Source organism: Sprattus sprattus, assembly GCF_963457725.1.
Source record: "Sprattus sprattus genome assembly, chromosome: 18".
In the NCBI taxonomy this organism is placed as follows: Eukaryota; Metazoa; Chordata; class Actinopteri; order Clupeiformes; family Clupeidae; genus Sprattus; species Sprattus sprattus.
This window is the reverse complement of record NC_137916.1, coordinates 20,686,193-20,705,683: the sequence shown is the minus strand read 5'-3', so window position 1 is coordinate 20,705,683 and position 19,491 is coordinate 20,686,193. Positions and strand designations below refer to the sequence as shown.

General features: G+C 41.0%; 1 protein-coding gene across 1 annotated transcript; it reads right to left on the bottom strand.

Annotated features, from left to right (window-relative positions):
* Positions 1-299: 299 nt before the first annotated feature.
* Positions 300-12,259, bottom strand: LOC308379155 (myosin-4-like; the record flags this gene model as incomplete). The annotated part of the gene is made up of 39 exons (XM_080856211.1): positions 300-320; positions 445-579; positions 672-767; positions 859-963; positions 1,068-1,238; positions 1,336-1,461; positions 1,549-1,752; positions 1,846-2,154; positions 2,569-2,693; positions 2,816-2,981; positions 3,346-3,529; positions 3,711-3,907; positions 4,002-4,120; positions 4,208-4,334; positions 4,478-4,867; positions 4,955-5,045; positions 5,153-5,298; positions 5,553-5,729; positions 5,907-6,149; positions 6,255-6,510; positions 6,915-7,051; positions 7,217-7,340; positions 7,602-7,719; positions 8,077-8,164; positions 8,256-8,338; positions 8,552-8,858; positions 8,946-9,116; positions 9,229-9,378; positions 9,573-9,691; positions 10,073-10,211; positions 10,330-10,433; positions 10,554-10,652; positions 10,762-10,825; positions 10,903-10,995; positions 11,085-11,193; positions 11,294-11,321; positions 11,415-11,571; positions 11,692-11,835; positions 12,056-12,259. The coding sequence occupies 39 exons, from the start codon at positions 12,257-12,259 to the stop codon at positions 300-302; spliced, it is 5,826 nt and encodes a 1,941-aa protein (XP_080712337.1).
* Between the last annotated feature and the right edge of the window lie 7,232 nt (positions 12,260-19,491).

Sequence of the window (19,491 nt, the reverse complement as noted above, 5' to 3'; positions counted from 1 at the left end):
AGAAAGAAAAAGCTATTTTGCTTTTACAAGTAAGTGGAAGTATGCTCCTTGCCATCACATATCACATACCCTCTTTGATTCTTCAGATCATTTTTACATTTTGAAATCCTTTATATGTAATAATCACCTTCAAGCAATTACTAAATGTGCATTAGGCATGCATGTAGGCAACTATTGTAATGTAATCAGACACAAGTGCCTCCAACAGTGTCAAAACGGTTTTGCATGAACAGCCAGAGATGAAAGGAGACTTGCTTTGATGTCATTATGCTAAAATAATTTCCCCCCAAATGGCTGTTTTATTCACTGGCATCTTTTCCCTGCAAAGAAAGAAGGGAGTGGGGAAAAAAAACATTCCACATTAGCCCATTCAAATGATATGCATGAATCCAGCTAACAGCAAATCCTATTGTGATGCTCGTCAGTGTCTCACGCTCGACTCACTTTGGCTCCCAGGTCTCGGCTCTTGGCTCTTATCTTGTTGACCTGGGATTCGGCACTGTCGGCTCGCTCCTGAGCCTCCTCCAGCTCGTGCTGCACCTTCCTTAACTTTGACAAGTATGTGTTGGCCTGTTCCCCCTATTAACAGCAGGAGAATTAAAGATGTGTTTAACAGACGGTTCATTCAGCACTCTTCTCAAGCCCAGACGTGCGTGTACGCTGATACTCACAGACTCCTCGGCTTGCTTTTTGTACGCTTTCACCTTAAGCTGCAGTTTATCCACAAGCTCTTGCAGGCGAAGGACATTCTTCTTATCTTCCTCAGACTATTTAAGGCAAGGAGTATGGAAATAATAGATGACTGTGCCAGAATTAAGCAGTTGAAAAACGCTGTGGGCATTGTGTATGCAGCCCTACCTGATAGGAAAGCTCCAAAACTCTGCGCTCGTATTTGCGTGCACCTTTTATGGCATCAGAGCTGTGTCTCTGCTCCAACTCCAGCTCATTCTCAAGCTCACGCACCTAAATGAGAGAAAATGTCATCAAAAAACGACCTAGAAAAAGCCATTCCTTCTTTATCTTTGTATGTGCATTGGTCCACCCATCAATATGTCTATTGCTCTTACTCTGGACTCCAGTTTCTGAAGTAGTTTTTTCCCACCCTTCATGGCCAGGTTTTCAGCCTCATCCAGGCGATGCTGCAGGTCCTTAACGGTGGTCTCCATGTTCTTCTTCATCCTCTCTAGGTGAGCACTTGTGTCCTGCTCCTTCTTCAGCTCTTCTGACATCATAGCAGCCTTTCACAGAAACCAAAGGTTTGCACATTCGTGTCATACACAATTACAAAAACCACATAGATTCTTCATGGGTGCCTAGAGAAGTGTGCTGTTTTACATCAGTGATGGCCTTTTTGGCTTTCTCTTCAGCATTCCTGGCCTCCTGGATGGAATCCTCCATTTCAGTTTGAATCTGGTTCAGGTCAGACTCCAGTTTCTTCTTGGTGTTGACCAAGCTAACATTCTATGAAAAAAATCAAAAATCTGTCAATACTTCTCCGTTGGCCCAAAACTGAACATCTGTCTTCTGTGTAAATGATCCTATAGCTACCTGTGAGTGCAGAAGCTGAACCCGTTCACTAGTATCCACCAGCTCCTGTTCGGCCAGCTTGCGGCTCCTCTCGGCCTGTTCCAGAGCAGCCCTGATTTCCTCAATCTCAGCCTGCAGAAGGTTGGCCCTGCGCTCTGTCACGGCAGCCTGCTCTTTCATGTCATCGTTGTTTCTCAGTACGTCTTCAAGATGAATCTGAGCATCCTTTTGGAGTCCGTTGAATAAATGTGTTAGGGGCACTGAGAATATTGTTGTGAATGCAAAGACAACAGCTTTTAAATCTTTGTGTGTGTGTACCTTTAGTTGAGCCTGAATGTTCCTCAGGTGTTTCTGTGATTCACTGGCTTGCCTGTTGGCGTGGCTCAGCTGAATCTCCAAGTCATTCAGGTCTCCCTCCATCTTTTTCTTGATTCTCAGGGCATCGTTCCTGCTCCTGACCTCTGAATCCAGGGTGGTCTGCATGGACTCTATGATCCCCTGGCTGTTCCGCTTCAGCTGTTCAATCTCCTCGTCCTTCTCAGTGATCTTTCGCTCTACCTCAGACTTCATCCGGTTCAGCTCCAGCTGCACGCGAAGGATCTTTGACTCCTCATGTTCCAGAGATGCCTGAAGTAAGCAATGAGGTAAATAATCATTTACCTAATCAGTAGAATTGTCTCACTAAAGACAGTAGGGTGTTGCTTAAGACCTCTACCAATGCCACTGCCATGTATCTGTCATTATTGGCTTACTACAGGCTTCCTCTGTGCTTAGTTTAGTGATTACAGGCCACTTTGTGAAACAAGTTATATTCTGGCTTGGGAAGACTTTAGTTGGTCCGCACACCCTCATTTCATCATGTTCAACCATTTTATACCAAGTGGTTATACCTGAATGTTGAGCTTTTAGAAGCAAAATCATTCCTCTTGATGCGATGACCTTGTGGTAAGACCTTGCAATTAGTGTATGATATGATTTAAAAAGGGCCCGTTTTGTTAAGGCATAGGATGTAGAGTAAAGACACTGATATGAAACCTTTACCTCAACCTCCTCCAAGGAATTGTGAATCTCTGTTTTCTCCTGTTCTGCTTGTTTCTTAGACTTCTCAAGTTCATGAATGGTTTTCCCTGACTCTCCAAGCTGTTCTGTCAGATCCATGATTTCCTCTAACAATGCAAATGGAACATTTGATAAAAATGGTATACACAATGTGGTTATGGTTTAAAGCATGGTTATTATTTAAGGGATTATTTATTTAGGATCAGGCATAAAGGTTCAAGTATCTTACGCTGCAGGTTTTTGTTTTCATGTTTCAGTGTTTCGAGATGTTCCAGAGATTCCTCATATGAATTTTTCAGTTTGAAATTGACTGTGCCCATTGACTGAACTTCTCTCATGGCAGCGTTTAATTCAGCCTGACTCTCCTCATATTTCTGCTTCCATTCAGCCAGTACCTGCAGAGGATAACAAATAGTGGATAATATTTCAGGTGCAGTCCCTGATTCTAATCCAATGCGCTTTTTGTCAAATTTAGTCAATTGCTCCTCTAGCTGTCTGTTCAGTGTGTGTGCTAAATTAAAACAACACCTGGTGTCCATACAGTCTTGGCTCTAAAATGGGGAACCAACATAGTGGCTCAAACTGAGCCATCAACAATTCCAGCCAATCAACATACCCTCCCTCCCAACCTTTTTTAGCTGTTGAGCTCAAATATCAACAACCTTTCACCAGAATTGCAGACAGCCCCTTTAATAAATGAACAATTCTTTGTGTAAGTAAAGTAAAATATAAAATTAAGCATTTTTTTTAAGCCTTCACTTTGTCAAAGGTCCTTTGCTTCTTGTCCAGAGTGACTGCAGCTGAATTTGCCCTCTCCACATCCGTCATGAGATCGTCCACCTCGCTTTGCAGCCTCTGCTTGGTTTTCTCCAGAGAGGAGCACTTTGAATGGATGGCTTCAACAGCCTCCTCTGCCTCCTGAAGACGCTGCGCTAACTTCTTCCTGTCAGGTTTCAATATATCAACATATTTATTCACAATATATAGATATACAGTACATACATATATAGATATCAATACGTATATATATATATGTATGCACAATATATCTCAGTATACACAACACACATATTCAGGACTCATTTTAACCACGAATTCTGATGTTTATTATGATAGCATATTACTTGGCCACTTCGAGTTCGTCGGTGCGCTGTATGGCATCCGTCTCGTATTTGGTTCTCCACTGCGCCACCTCGCTGTTGGCCTTGGACATGCAGCGCTGCAGCTCAGCTTTGGCCTCCTGCTCCTCCTCAAACTGCTCCCGCAGGAGGTCGCAGTCATTGCGGGACGACTGCAAAGCATGGGCCAGGGCATTCTTGGCCTGTTAAATATTTTGATAGAAATAGTAATTTTAATTTGTTGTTTGTAGGTCTTCATAAGATATTTTCTATTCACATATCTGACACTTCACTCACTTTATTTTCTTCCTCATTTTGCCTCTTAAACTCTTCAATTTGTTGAATGGAGGCCTGTTTCCCTCTTGTTAACTGAGAGAGCAAGGAGTCCCTTTCTTCAACATGGCGCGCCATCTCACCTGCGCCCAGTATTTCAATCATACTTACCACATTTGATCATATATCATGCTTTCTTTTTACTCTGAAAGTCTCACCATTAGTCTCACCATTTTCTATCTGCAGCCGAGATTTCTGTGAAGAAAGGTCATTAATAAGCCTCAGTTGCTGCTCCTCTCTGGTTTTCAGCTCACTCAGCTGGTCTTCAAGGGAACGACACATCTTCTCAAGATTCACCTGTAATTGATTTGTATGTACAGTATGTATACATGTATGTATGTTTGTGTATATATATACAATTATATTACAGCATGTACCTACTTCTTATCTGTAATTCACTCAACCACATTTACACCAAGTCTTCAAAGACCTTCCTATACCTTAGCTTTAGCTATAGTCTCCATATTGCTGGTGAGGTCATCCACCTCCATTTTCAGCTCACTCTTCTCCTTCTCCAGCTTCTGCTTGACCCGCTGGAGGTTGTCGATCTGCTCCCCCAGCTCAGCCATGATGTCAGCATGCTTCTTGCGCAGAACTGCTCCAGTTGCCTCATGCTGCAGGGATGACTCATCCAGATCGCGCCGGAGCTTCTGGAGCTCTGCCTCCCGCTTCTTGTTCATCTCGATCTGGGCCGCAGTGGCACCACCGGCCTCCTCCAGCCTCTCACTGATCTCCTCTAGCTCCCTGGAAAGATCAGCCCTCTGCTTTTCCACTTTGGCTCGGACAGCACGATCAGCCTCAATCTCCTCCTCGAGTTCTTCAATACGAGCCTGGGCATCAAGAGGAGAAGTGGAGTTAAGCCTCTGCTAGCTGTATAAATTCCAATGTGAAAGAGTTGAATAAAATGGGTTTGGTACCTGAAGCTCTTTAATTTTTTTCTGAAGCTGAGAGGAAAGTGACTGCTCATCCTCAATCTTACTTTGGAGCTGTGTGACCTCAAAGTCTTTCCTGTTTAAGCAATATTTACAGGTTGAAAACAACAATATTATCATCAAGTTTTCCTTGATGAAGTGACAAAACTGCACAACATGGATGTATAGAGTGCAGTGGTTTACTTTTTCAGCTTTTCTTCTAGCTGTTGCTTCTCATTCTCCAGGTCCATTGTGGACTCCTGGGCCAGTTTAAGATCACCCTCCAGCTTTCTCTTTGCCCTTTCAAGATCCATCCGAGCCTTTCTCTCTTGTTCAAGGAAGCCCTCAAGCTGTGACAGAACAAGCAAACGACACACAACACCATATATTACATACACATAAATACATATACAAAACCCTACACTACTTACACATAAATACATATACAAAACCATATATTACATACACATAAATACATAAACACAGACATTTGTATCCAAAAGTCTATCTTTCTTTCTTCTTCAAGGGATCTCTCAGAGCGAAATCTGAGAAACAATACAAAGTCACCCATTCCACTAATTGGGATCTGCTCATACAGACTCACACCATCCACTTGTTGCTCCAGCTTAGTCTTGGCTTTGTTCAGAGTGTTGACTTTGTCTTCCTCTGCCTGGAGGTCATCTAACAATTGCTGATGGGCCTCTTGTATAGCTTTCTTCTCCTTGGTCAGCTTACAGACATTCTCCTCCTGTGCAATGAGCTCCTCAGTCAGGTTTTTCACCTGTTTGGCAGGAAGATCAAATCACATCAATCCCTTGTTACAGGTGATTATTTCAGTTTTTCCCAACATGAAAGAGGTACACTCCCAAAACAGAACATGACTATAATTATGAGTTCATAATCACAAAAAGTAAAAAGAAAAGTCCTGTGTGTGTTTGTATATGTACAAGACTCAGACCTTATTTTCTACAGCATGTTTCTCCTTCTCCACTTTGGCCAGGGTGAGTTCTAAGTCATCCATATCCTTCTTGAGCTCAGAGCACTCATCCTCCAGCTTCCTCTTCTTTGCAGTCAGCTCAGCATTGAGCTCCTCCTCGTCCTCCAACCTTTCGGACGTCTCCTTCAGTTTAGCCTCAAGCTGTATCTTACTCTTAATTAACCCCTCGCTCCTTTCCTCCGCATCCACCAGGTTATCTGACTCCTTTCATGAATTCGAAAAAAGGTAGTTGAAATGATATATATACAAACAAAAACTAAAAATGACATATGGTTTATACATATAGAGTTTGTACAAAGGAACACATACTGCCTGAACTTGAAGGAGAAGGTCATTCTTTTCCTGTACAACTGAGACCAGTTTCTCCTCCAGGTCCTTGCGGCGGCTTTCAGACTTGGCTAGGTCCTCCTTGCACTTGGCAAAGTCCACCTTCATCTGCGCCATCTCCTTCTCTGACTCAGCACTCTTCAGCAAAGGCTTCATCTTGAAGTACAGCCGCATCCATGGCCAGTGCATGACTTTCATGAACGCCCGTATGTTGTACTGAATGGTGTAGACGGACTCCCTTTTCAAACAGAAAGATGATATTAATGTATCACACAGGGGCGGAGATCCTATTTCGTTGTAGGGGGGGACAATACACGGTAAAATTTCAGAGAGTTATTCCTGGGGGGGGGGGGGGGGGTGGCAGATGACCCTGTCCCCTCCCCCCGCGACGGAGTTTGTCCGTCTTTTTCACATGCGGATGACCCTGCCCCTTTTCTGCCATCTTTTTTACATGCAGGGACGTAATACCTCGTTTTTAAAATATACAGAGGAACAGAAATGTCTGGCAAGGCAAAATCCAATGATTTTGGAATCCCTGCCGGACGCATTTTTAGGATTTAGGTCTCGAAAAAAATCTCGAATTGTATCTACAATGACTGTTGGGGGGGGACAACTTTATAGTAGGGGGGGGGACACGGATACCTCCTGTCAATCATTTTCTTGTACTCCATTCTCACAACGTAAGCACGGCACACTGCCTGGATGCAGATGACGACCTGGGCCAAGCGTTCATCTCTCATCTCCTCCAGAGTTCCCAGGAGACCCGCTTTAAAGAACACCTGTATGAATACAAATCCAGAGAAAATACTCAACTCAAAAGATTTTAATGCTAAAGAACTTATTTTAAGTTTCGATGTAATTATGATATGATTGGTGTTTGTAGTTTAATGGCAACCTATTTGAAGAATTCATATTGTTTTCTTTCATATCATTTAGGGGTGCACCTTGCTATGTCCAAATTTATATTGTGAATGATCAACATCGATTGAGCCCAGGACTTTCTCTGCAGCTTTCTTGTTGTCCATGAACTGGCCTTCAGGAACTGCGCTAGCATTCAGAATCCTGTATCTAAAACATAGTCACAGGTCTGAATCACATATAATGACATTCAATACTTTATATGCCCATATAAATACAAATAATACTATGTATTTCTCATGCAGATACACATTTCATCAGTAACCACAACCACAAGTATCTTTTGTAAAACACATAGTCCTAATAATGTAAAAGTACACTGCACTGATAATTCATAATGAAGTATGGGGAATATAGTAATTAGAGACACCTGATATAACAGGGTGCTGAACATTCATCCAGGGACCTTACCTCTGCTTGAAATCTCCATAGAGGATTCTGCTTGGGAAGCCCTTCCTGCAGATACGAATGCCCTCCAACACACCGTTACAGCGCAGCTGGTGGAGCACCAGATTGTTGTCCATGGCCCCTGGTATCAAGTGAACTCATTTATTAAAATGGCAGACAACAGAGTGCTATGATGTAAAGTTTATTTCAATCTTCCAGTCTTTCAGTCAACTGGCGAGGTGGTCAATGAGACACCTCTGCTAAACTCTCAGTGCACAGTTCTTTCACTACACTTCACTACAATTCCTGTTGTATTAACATACTTTCTAATCGAAAAATAAACACTTTCTCAAAGTTAAGTCAACTTGTTTCTGCAGAGTTGCTCCATGTTCACCACAACCACTGTATTACAATTGTTACATTTTTCAACATAACCAATGGTGGAAGGAGAATCGTCTGAATTTCCTGAGTATCCTACAGGAAAACAGACACAAAGTACCTGGTGTTTTGGTCTCGTTTGGGATCAGACACCGCACAAAGTGTGGATGAGTGGTCCTCAGGTTCGACATCAGCTTATTCAGGTTTTCCTGCATAGAGACATACAAGTGTCATTTGACATGTTTGGCTACACTAAGGAACCAAAATCATATGTTTCCTATAGTGCGGGGAAGTGCTCACCCTGAAGAGCGCGGACACCGTTTGAAAAGATGAGCCCTTCTTTTTCGCCGCTTTCTTTCCTCCACTGCCACCAGCAGCAGAATCTAAAATTTTCCAAAAATGTTATTTGAGTATTTTAGAAAGGCTAATTAAACAATAATGTAATTATTGTAATTATTTAAGGATAATAATTAGGATCCTTCTCACTCCCCTATTTGTCTGTATACACTCAGCAATATTGTAACTTAGACATTTCACACTCAACATGAACTAATATCAATTAATTTCAGACTCAACATAAACTTATATCAATTTACCATCGGTGCCAGAAAAATTAGCATACAGCATCGAAAGAATTTTGACTGAGGACTTCTGGTAGAGCTGCACAACAGACTCGTTCAGGGGATCCTTGTTCTTCTCCAGCCAGCCTCCAATGTTGTAGTCGACTGTGCCGGCGTAGTGCACCAGGGAGAAGTTGGCCTCAGGCTTGCCTTTGACAACCTTTGGCTTCAGAAAGCAGTTGTTCTTGCCCAGGTGTTGGTCATACAGCTTGTTCTTAAATGAAGTGTCAGTCGACTTGGGGAACATGCACTCCTCCTCAAGGATTGAAAAGATGCCCATTGGCTGTTTTAAATAAAAAAGGATCATGAGTGACAATCTCAGGTAAACCAAAACATGTGTGAACGTAAAAACATAAAGGTACAAACAGACCTTCTCAATGAGCTCAATGCAGGCAGCCAAATCCATTCCAAAGTCTATGAAGTCCCAATCGATTCCCTCTTTCTTGTACTCCTCTTGCTCCAACACAAACATGTGGTGGTTGAAATACTGTTGCAGTTTCTCATTGGTGAAGTTGATGCAGAGTTGCTCTAATGTGTTGAACTAAATCCATAAGGTAACATAAAATATATTCAATACAGGTTTATGAATATGACTTAAAAATACAATATATTTTTGTAGGGATCAGTGTTTTCATTATCTAGCGCAAACCTACATCAAATATTTCAAAACCAGCAATATCCAAAACACCAATAAAATGCTGCCTTTGTTGTTTCGTGTCAAGTTGCTGGTTTATCCTTATAACCATCCAGAAGAACATCTTCTCATACACAGACTTCGCAAGGGCACCCATTGAATTGTACACCTAAGGCATAAAAAGCAATTATGTCATGATGATTTATTTGATCAAAGTCACAATCATAGATGTGTAGGCAAACAGAAAATGTCACCATGTCACCTGAAGATCAAATGCCTGAAACAATGTCTTGCTCAGTTATAGGTGTCAAGCTTTAATGAGAAATCAGACCAGAAAGTGGTACTGCTGCAATATGGTCTTACTTGCTGGAGATTTTGTCCCTTGGTGACATACTCATTCCCGACCTTCACACGGGGATAGCAGAGGTTCTTCAGCAGGTCTGCAGAGTTGAGACCCATCAGGTAGGCAGCTTTGTCTGCCACTGAGAATCAAACATACATTATGGACACATACATTATGGATCTAAATCAACGGAATGTTATATATTTGAGTGAAATTACCTAACATTCAAAGTGATTTATGAAGTTATGTTCAATTAAATCTTCATATATCCATTTAATACATTTAATATGACAATATCACAGTGAACTTTGTCATAAAATACCTAACAGAGCCAGAACCTTTCATCCCTGCAAGTACACACATTCTGTTTGGTGACAGTTGCAGGGAAAACTACTTTTAAACAGCAAGAAGTCGTAGCCAAGTTATTCATATAGCAGTGTCCTATTTAAACTACCAGTAAGTCGTGTAAAATGACAGCAGTGAAAGAATGAACTGAACCTCTGAGGAGAAGGAGTTTTACCCTCAGTGCCGTCAGGCTCGGCCTGCTCCTCTCTCTGTTTCTGCTTGAACTTCATGTTCCCATAATGCATCACAGCTCCTGTCAGCTTGTAGATGCTCGCCTTCTCTTCAACAGTGAAACCAAGAATGTCAATAGCTTCCTGTAATATGTAAACAAAATGTCATTGTTGTTTATTGTTTTGTTTCTTCGTTTTTTTTGTTGCTTGTTTTGAAAATTATCTTTCGCATGGTGTGTCATCAAATCTTTGTGATACGTACATCGGTGGCCATCAGTTCTTCGGCATCATCTATGCTTTTTACTGCCACCTCCCCTTGGCTGATGAAGGCAAAGTCATATGGATTGGTGGTAATGAGAAGCATATCTGTAAGGTCCAAATGTATGTAAGTCTACATTGCATCAAGTTTGCTGAGACTGCTAACTTTCAGAAAACAATATAGGCCATAAAATGATATTTTATCATTCTATCATTATGTGGATTTACCAATCAGTTCTGGCTTCTTGTTGCAAGTAAGCTGGTAGAATATATGATAGCTCCTCTCAGCTACCAGCTGAAATGTAACTCTGGATTTTTCCAGGAGATCTGTAGTAGCAATGTAGCAAAAAGCACAAAACACACATAATCATTTTGTTATTAGATTATGAATCTGTAATTTTGAGTATTAGTTTGTTGACACCTGCATGGTACTTACACGTTTCAATATCAGCTGATGCCAGTTTGCCTGTCATCCCAAAATGTATCCTAATAAATTTTCCCTGCAATGACATAGGTTCAGTATCTATTTCTGTGCTGTTGGTATGCTGTATAGAGTCTGAATGATGTGTGTACTCACAAAACGAGAGGAGTTGTCATTTCTCACTGTCTTGGCATTGCCAAAAGCCTCCAGGAGAGGATTAGCCTGGATGATTTGATCCTCCAGGGTGCCCTGTTGCCAAAGCAAACAGTGAACATCTGAGTCTGATGAGTTTACGGGGGATATTTGGCGAGATTGGAGAAACAAACAGAATCATTTGCCTTCATTTTGCTGACAACTTCTTTTTTCTTGTCTCCAGACACTGCAATTGTTGCAAAGTACTGGATGACTCGCTTGGTGTTCACAGTCTTTCCTGCACCAGATTCTCCACTAGAGAATGTCAGAATATTCTGTTTATACTTAATATATTTGTATATAATTACATAACAGGTCAATTGAATCAATTGAATCCAAATTTAAGAACACTTACGTGATAAGAATTGACTGATTCTCCCTGTCTACAATGCAAAACAAATAAGACATTTTCGATGAAACATAGTTGGAACAAATCTAAAACATGAACAGAAACATGATCTCCTTATGTCTCTTACCAGTTAGCATGAACTGATAGGCGTTATCAGAAAGAGCAAAAATATGTGGAGGGACCTCCATTCTCTTCTTCCCTCTGTATGCGCTCACCACCTCAGGGTTGTAGACTGGGAGCCACTTGTATGGGTTCACAGTTACACAGAACAACCCAGAATAGGTCTGACATATGGGGAAAAGACTACATGTATTACTACCAGGGCCAGCTGGAAAAAAAATCTACTAATTCATTACCATTACAGGTTTGCTGATTAGAAAGGTAATCGTGTATTGTGGGCTTACGTAGATCATCCAGGCTGCGTAGCGCTCTTTGAGGTTAAACAGCACACAAGGCTCATTGAGGTGGGTCATCATGACCATGTCCTCAATCTTATCAAATTTGGGCGGATTTGTAGAAAATACTTGGTCTTCCTTGACAGTTACAGTCTGAGTTTAAAAAAAAAGAAATCCTATTAAAAGTATGTTTTATTGCAAGGTTACTGTAGATGGTGTGTAAGCAAATTTTCTCAACTAATCAAATTTGATTTACTTAATTGATACCACATTGCAACTTAACTGATGCCACATTGCACAACACAAAAGCATATTTGATGTTACTGCAATGCAAACAGAGAGTGCAGTATTATGATATGCATGTCACACTTACCCTGCCATCCAGAGTCTCCACTATGGCTTTGTCTCCATCTCTGTTCAGGATGGTGCCTTTCACATAAAGTTCCTTTTCATCACAGACAAAGCAGGCTGTTTTGCCATCAAAGGGCCTGCTCTGGGACTCTATGCGCTCCTTCTCTGACTTGCGTAGGTACTGGGCAGCCTCCCCAAAGACTGCCATCTCTGCGTCTGAACTCATTCTGGCCCTCTGAGCGAATCCACCAGAGAGCGGAATAGAGAAGTGTTTAGACAGTGCCGAGCTTTGTTCAAAAAAGACTGCAAACACTTAAAGATAGACAGTTTAACTTACATACCCCTATGAGATCTTCCTATCACAATATGAACTGGTAGAATTTTTTTTAGATGTGTTACCCTAACCACAAAAAAGAAAAACGTTTTTGTAATGTAAAAATTACATGACATAGCAGTTATGTTTTAAGTCAAGCAGGTTGCAGTTCCCATGTCTTTGTTGAAACAGTCTTTTCTCTTTTAAAAGTACAGAAAAACACACAGCCTCATCACCCTGTGTTATTCCATTGCTGTGAGACTTACCTGGGACGCTTCTCAACAATGGCCCACCTCACCCAGCCCTTATATAGTGTCTTCATTGTCCTTGGTGTGTATCCTGGGCCCTGTATATGGGCATGTATTGTTATAGCAGCAGAAGGTTGTTAGTGAATAAATCCAGTACAAGGTAGTTATATTTAGTACCGTCTCGGAGTAAAAGAGCATAATCCTGTGGAACAGGCACGCAATCACATCACTGGCAATCAACAGATGCCAACAATTGTTTTTGTTGCCATCCCTTACTCCTTGTTCCATATTACTTTTTTAAAAGTCTGGTGTTATTCTGATACAGAGTTTCAGTCCAGAAATATCTATTCAAGTGCCTTATGAGAAATTATTTCAAAATTATGAGAGCATTGCCTCTCTAAAATGCAAGCTCTCATAACATATTCATCTCTTTAACAATGAAGATGTTTAATTACATGTCATCAGAAACTCTGTCAATTAAACGTCATCATTAAATGTTCTGAACCTGACACAACCAGCAACTAAACCCCTTTGCTGCTTCATTCACCTGTAATAGCCTAGAGGTATTATTCGATTTTATAAAGCATTTCAGAATCTGCCAACTTTCTGGAGAAAGTCTTTGAACATCTTTTGGAATATAATCTGATTAGTAAAACCATGTCGTGTCTTTTTCTTTGCTAAGTCTTGTTTTATGAGCACTTTCTGTCTTTGTCACATGAAACGTTCCTGGGACTTTCTGCCAAAGCATTCGCTTATCATATGCACCATACTTTATGGCATTTGAAATACAGTTGAAGCGGCTCTCCAACTGACTCAAATACACTTGCTATTTTAGTGGATACTGGAAAGGAATAGGTTACTCGCAGACCTATATGAACGAGGCTTGTTTTGATTCGTTTTAGAGGCTAATAGAGGTCAACCAGTGCGGAAATTCTGAAAGATCATTAGAAGAGACCGCTTTGACACAGCTGTTTCAGAACAATGGCGATGGTAGCAAACCAGCCTTGATAGACCAGCAATACGCTACGGCCTATTGTTCTGACTGAAGGACACTGACACTGAAGTTAATGAGCCCAGTTTAGATGCCCATAGCTCTGCGATTAATGCCACGGCTGTTCCCACTTACAGTTATGATTGTGCCCGAGTTGTCCGCTGAATGCAAAGTCACTTCAAGGTGAGCTCATAGGCACGACAACCTTCTATTCACAGGGACAACTCGGTGCCGGTGATATCCCTACATCACGACTTGCGTTACACTGCATTGCAGCTGCAATTGTCTGTGCGGCGGGTTTTTTCTTCTTGTGAAAATTGGGAACATTATTTTAAAAATCGATGACGACTGTCTGTCTGGTGGAACTGTAGCGTTCAGCCTAATACAATAAACAATCGATCTACAATGGCAAAATCCAGTTAACAATTGAAAAAAAAATAACATGATCGTTGTTTTTTTTCCCCCCAGTGAATGTCATTATGTCATTGATAGTAGATTACGTGTATGTTCAATACATTTACTCTAGGGGAGAAGATGAGATAAATGGAAAACCTCATTATTTGTGTTCGCTTTGTAACACTTGCTATAAGAGAACAATCCAGTGAAAATCCAGACAGTTAGTCTTCTGTATGTAATGTCCAACCCAGACGTCCCATGTAGTGCTCTGTAACATAATAGAATCAAACTGTGACCTATGTTAGAGTACAATAGAACATAAAGGGGGTCAGTTAGAAAGAGTTAAGACCGGAGGTTGAGATCTGGTGGGAGACCAGAAACTGTATACTCCTGATTCTTGTGTGTCATCTAGTGTCCCATATGCCAAAGGTCTGAAAAAACATGTAGGAATCACACGTGTCGTGTAATCGCTTGCCAGAGCTTCAAGGTATATTGGGTGATTCAGTGACTTACACTTGCATTTATTTATAGCTTTACAACTCAACGTATAAAAAAATCACACTTGTAATGCAATACCTGCCTGATGAATGTGGTTAAAAGCTTGCCCATTTAATTTAAAAAAAGGTATAATTCCCTTCAACATCCATGGTAAGCCACATATCAAAGAGGGACAATTTTTTTATACTGTATAGAGACCTTCGTTATTTTTAGAGTCAGTCTTTTTTAAGGAGGAATACAAAAACTGTACATTTTTAAACAAAATATATTTTTATTCACATACATACATTTTTACAGTACTGTTATGGAGTTCCTCTGGCTCATCTGTCTTTCATGTCTCTGCATTCTCTACATAAGGCACGGAATAAAAAGAGATGTCTACTATATGTGAACATTCATTTGTTCTATGTATATGAAAGGGGCCAATATGACATCGTATCACGCAGTTATCGTATGTCATATTACAATGCACATTTGTGTAACATATGATCAGCAAGACTGATAAAATCATATGAATTTGACAGACTTTTTTCATATGTGGTATTAGACAGAGAGTGAAGCTGTAACAGAAGTCAGAAATAGCAGGGGCTGAATGCAGATGAATAAAGAGGAAGGGGTGATGAGAGATGACACTCCCCTATCGCTCTGTGACAAAACAAAATTAAGTTTCTAAGTTCAACAACAGGTGACAGGCAGGTAAGATCTGTGTGCTGATTAAAAGGTGTTCAATGTAAGATAGTCCGTTTCCCGACCTGCCCCGCCGGGATGAAGACTATTATTTATTATATATTACATATCCTTCATAAGTGAAATCCATTCGTACATCATTCTGCACATAAATCTCTGTGACTTTGTTGTAAAAGTCCTCCTTATTTTCTTTTAGTCTTAAAAGTCTCTCCATCTCAATGGAGATGAATGCCAGGGATGAAAGCTGTCCTTGGTTAGTCTGATTCCGACTGTATGTTTTGAGTCTTTTCAAAGCAGATGACCTATCCCCGGACAATGCTGTAGCCGGTATAGTGAGCACCAGTTTGAGTAACTCTGTCGCCTCAGGAACAGTCTGCATCAGATTATTGTGGGCCAAAAAACTGAGAAGTTGTCCAGGGGATTTACATTCATCCCTCACTGTCCGTGAGCTGTACAGTCCGATGAGATCAGCCTTTAGTCTATCAGTGTCAAAAAACCTGGTATACTTTGACAGGCTCTGCAGTTTGGCCTCATCAAAATGTAGTGACATGTCATCAAATTGTGTACAATCGACCAAACCAAAGAACGCTAGCTCACCAAAATGATCAAATCTGGCTTTCAGTTGAACACTGATATTGTCGAGAATGTTATAAAACATTCGTTTTCTCTCATCTCTGACTGACTTTGGACTTAGGACACTATCTGTCGTTCCGAGCGTGACGCATTTCTGCTCGAATCGCTCGTAGAAGCTGTTAAACTCATGTCTCTGGCGTTCAACAAATCCAATTGTGTCGCGGATTTGGGCACAACAAAACCCAATGTCCATTACTTTGTCTTGAAGCATTCTACAGAGTGCATCGGTTTCACTGAAAATGCCCTCGTGTGCCATAATGAGAAAGCATGTTGATCCTTTTGACAGCCACCGCTCATATCCAGCGGCCATCATTAGGGTGTCATTATCCCAACCATCTGGATTTTTCATCATAATGCGGAACACAGCGAGCAGATCAGAGTGGTACATGCTTATTGTCTGCAACATTATTGAATTTGAGCTCCATCTCGTGGGTGCTGCTCTTGGTAAACGTCGCTTCACAACATCATCCAATAACTCCGTGCGCTTCGTTGACTTACTGAAAAATGTTGCTAGTCCCTCAACAGTTTTAAAAAAAGTTCTACTCTCAGGCATGCACTTTGCTGAATGAGATAGCACCAGGTTCAATTTGTGTGCGTAACAGTGAGTTAACATGGCCACAGGCACCTGTTCTTTAATCATGGCCTGCACCCCGTCAAGCTCTGATGACATCACAGCTGCTCCGTCATAAGTCTGCGCTACCAGCTTTTCGACACACTTATACTTTTCCAACACTCCCAAGACATACTCGGCTATAGCAGGGGCTCGTCTGTCATCACACACATCATCAAATCCCAAAAACGCCTCCCTCACTTCACAGGACATCTCACTTTTAGCCACATAGCGCAAAATGACAGAGTTCCGGGCTTTGTTTGAGAGATCCGTTGTCTCGTCTACTTCTACAGCAACAAATGAGGCTTCATTAATCTCCTTTTTGATATCATTTCTAATCACCTCAGCGACTGCTTCAATTAAATCGTTCTGTATTTTGTTTGACAAGTCAGAAAACACAGAGGAGGTCTCCAAATGTCTAGCTAGTCTTTCATCTTTCTCAGCAAAGGCATGTAGCAGTTCTACAAAGTTGCCACGATTAGAAGCGCTTGAACCCTCATCGTTACCACGAAAAGCAAGTTCCTGTTTGGCTAGGAAGCATGTTACATCAATGAGGTCTTTTAAAATCGCTCGGTTTTCCTTTACCTTAGCATTGTGGATGCTAACATTCAATCTGCGCTGTTCGTCCAAAGCCAAATGTATTGTTGAGGCTGCAAAAGTTTTCAAAGCAATTTGGCTTTGAATGTGAGAAGAAGATCTTTCATGTGAGCTGAGGCTTCTTGGTAGATTTTTCAGGTCACAAAAGCCTGATTTAGTCCAGACAGTTTTGTCACACGGTGAGAACAAAAGACAGGGAAAGCAGTAAAGGCTGTTTTTTTTCGCACAGCCACACAGCCAGTCTTTTCGGTTGTACCACTCCGTTTGAAAAGAGCGCGTTATCTTCTGTCCCACTGTTTGAAACAAACCTTTTAGCTCCGGCATTGGTCTCCCATTAATTATCACTTCACGTTTCGATTGAAAGTCCAGTTTTGAGAAATGTGTAAGCTTAGATATAGAATCCTCCATGTTTGCGGTCGAAGAAACACGTCAGAAGAAGAGAAGTGTAGAAGAAGAAATGGCAGAGCAAGCATATAAGCCGACCTGTGGGCTCTCGCACGCCCCCTTTTGAGGCAGAGCTACTGGTTGCCTCCCCTTTGCTTTTTCAAAACTGGTTTTATGTAAGCTCAGCAAGACTAAATAGGTTCTACCATGGACGGAATATGAAACCACGGGCACCTTGGCCTGGACGTGTACAATTGTGTGTTGCGCAACATAACAACACTGTTAAATTGACCAAGCAATTGGCTGTTATTCCTGACAAGTGCAGGTTTTTATTTCAGGTCCAACAACCCTCTCTCTTTCTTGAAAATGTACAGAACCATATTATATCTTCAATAAATAAGGCATTGCCTATGCACAAGGTGGGCCTCTGTGAACTGTTAAAAATAGTTTTTTTGTCTTCATGCAAGGAATCTCGCTTGTCCCAGTTAAAGCCTACTAGTAAAACATATTTAAAGTAGCATACAGTGAAGTGTTGTATGATTGAGGGGCTCCCTACAGACAGATCAGGGGTGGATAAAAACATAATGGGGTCTTACTGAACCTTTACAGAAATGCCCCATAAACAGCGCATTTGTGTGTGTGTGTGTGTGTGTGTGTGTGTGTGTGTTTGTGCGTGTGATATTGTGTGTGTGTGTATTGGGGGAGGGGAGGGGCACTTGGACAACACTTCTAATGCTATTGTTTTGCACTTGCTTTTTTGGATTTCTCCCTACAGAGTTGAAGGGCCCATATTGCATGGAGTAATCAGCCCCTCTAAAGTTCATATATAAACCGAGGTGGTAAACATTTAAAAAGGTATCATGATGATCTCTTTCTTGTGACATCTTCAAAGTAAATGTTTGCCTATTCCTTCAGTTTTTCAGTAGGACTTTTGGGGCTCTGTTATTGACATGAATGACTTAAGCCTAATATACACCGGCTCCTCCACGGCGCGCCATGTCACATCACAGACTATAAAACAAGAAATGCAAAGTTAAAAACAGCAACTCACACCAAGGCTCTGGCTTAGGGCCCCCCTGAACTCATGTGCCCCTGGGATTTTGATTATAAAAATGCTCTAAATGATGGAATCATACAGAAATCATACATACATGTATAGCACAAATAGGTAGAAAAATCTTAATATTTATATTATTTCATCATTATTTGTTTTTACTTCTCATAACTTCTCCTGACTGCATATCCCTGCCATACACCAACACCTACCATTGTCATCACAGAAGTCTAAAAAAACTAAGCGATAAATGCAATTTGATAGCCGAGATTGCACAACACAATGCATCCTATTCTACCTGTAAGAAATAACATTATATCCTGTGAGTGAACATGAGATTCATGATCAGCAGTTGCTATCCAAAATGGTATCTTATCATGGTAACAAAGGAAAGGTCCCCACACTGGATTTACTTTAGACACCTGGGGTCAGGAGGTGTGAGCGACAGCAATTAATCATAGTATGGGAATGGGGGAGGCCATTGAGAACCATCACAGTCAGAGAAACTTGATTATCATACAGAAGAACAAAAGGTTGCCAGACCTATTTGCATTTGAATAAAAAAAACGTTATTGCAATAGTTTGTCGTATTGATCTCAACAGGGCATGGCGGTAAGAATGACGTCCATCAGGCATTAGGCTACTTTGCATTCCACATGGCAATGTTTGAGGAGTTTCACTGGTTAAAGTACAGCCCATCTAAGAAAACACATAGGGCAGCCATGTCAGCCACACACATATACAATACTACAAAACAGTAGTTACCTTTTAACTGCTATTCTGTATAGATTCATATAGGACCATATAGGAGATTGTATAGGTGGCAAAATCTGAGATTTGTTTCCAATCTCACAGTTTCTCCTCAATTCTGTATCACAGAATAGCTAGTTGTTAAAACAAATAAGTTATTGTGAATACATTCATTGTGAATACATACATAATAATCATAAAATACATTAGATGTTGTTGATAAATACAGTTGTTGTGTACTTATTTGTATACTGGAGACCACATAATACATAATAAATACGTTGTCTATAAATACTT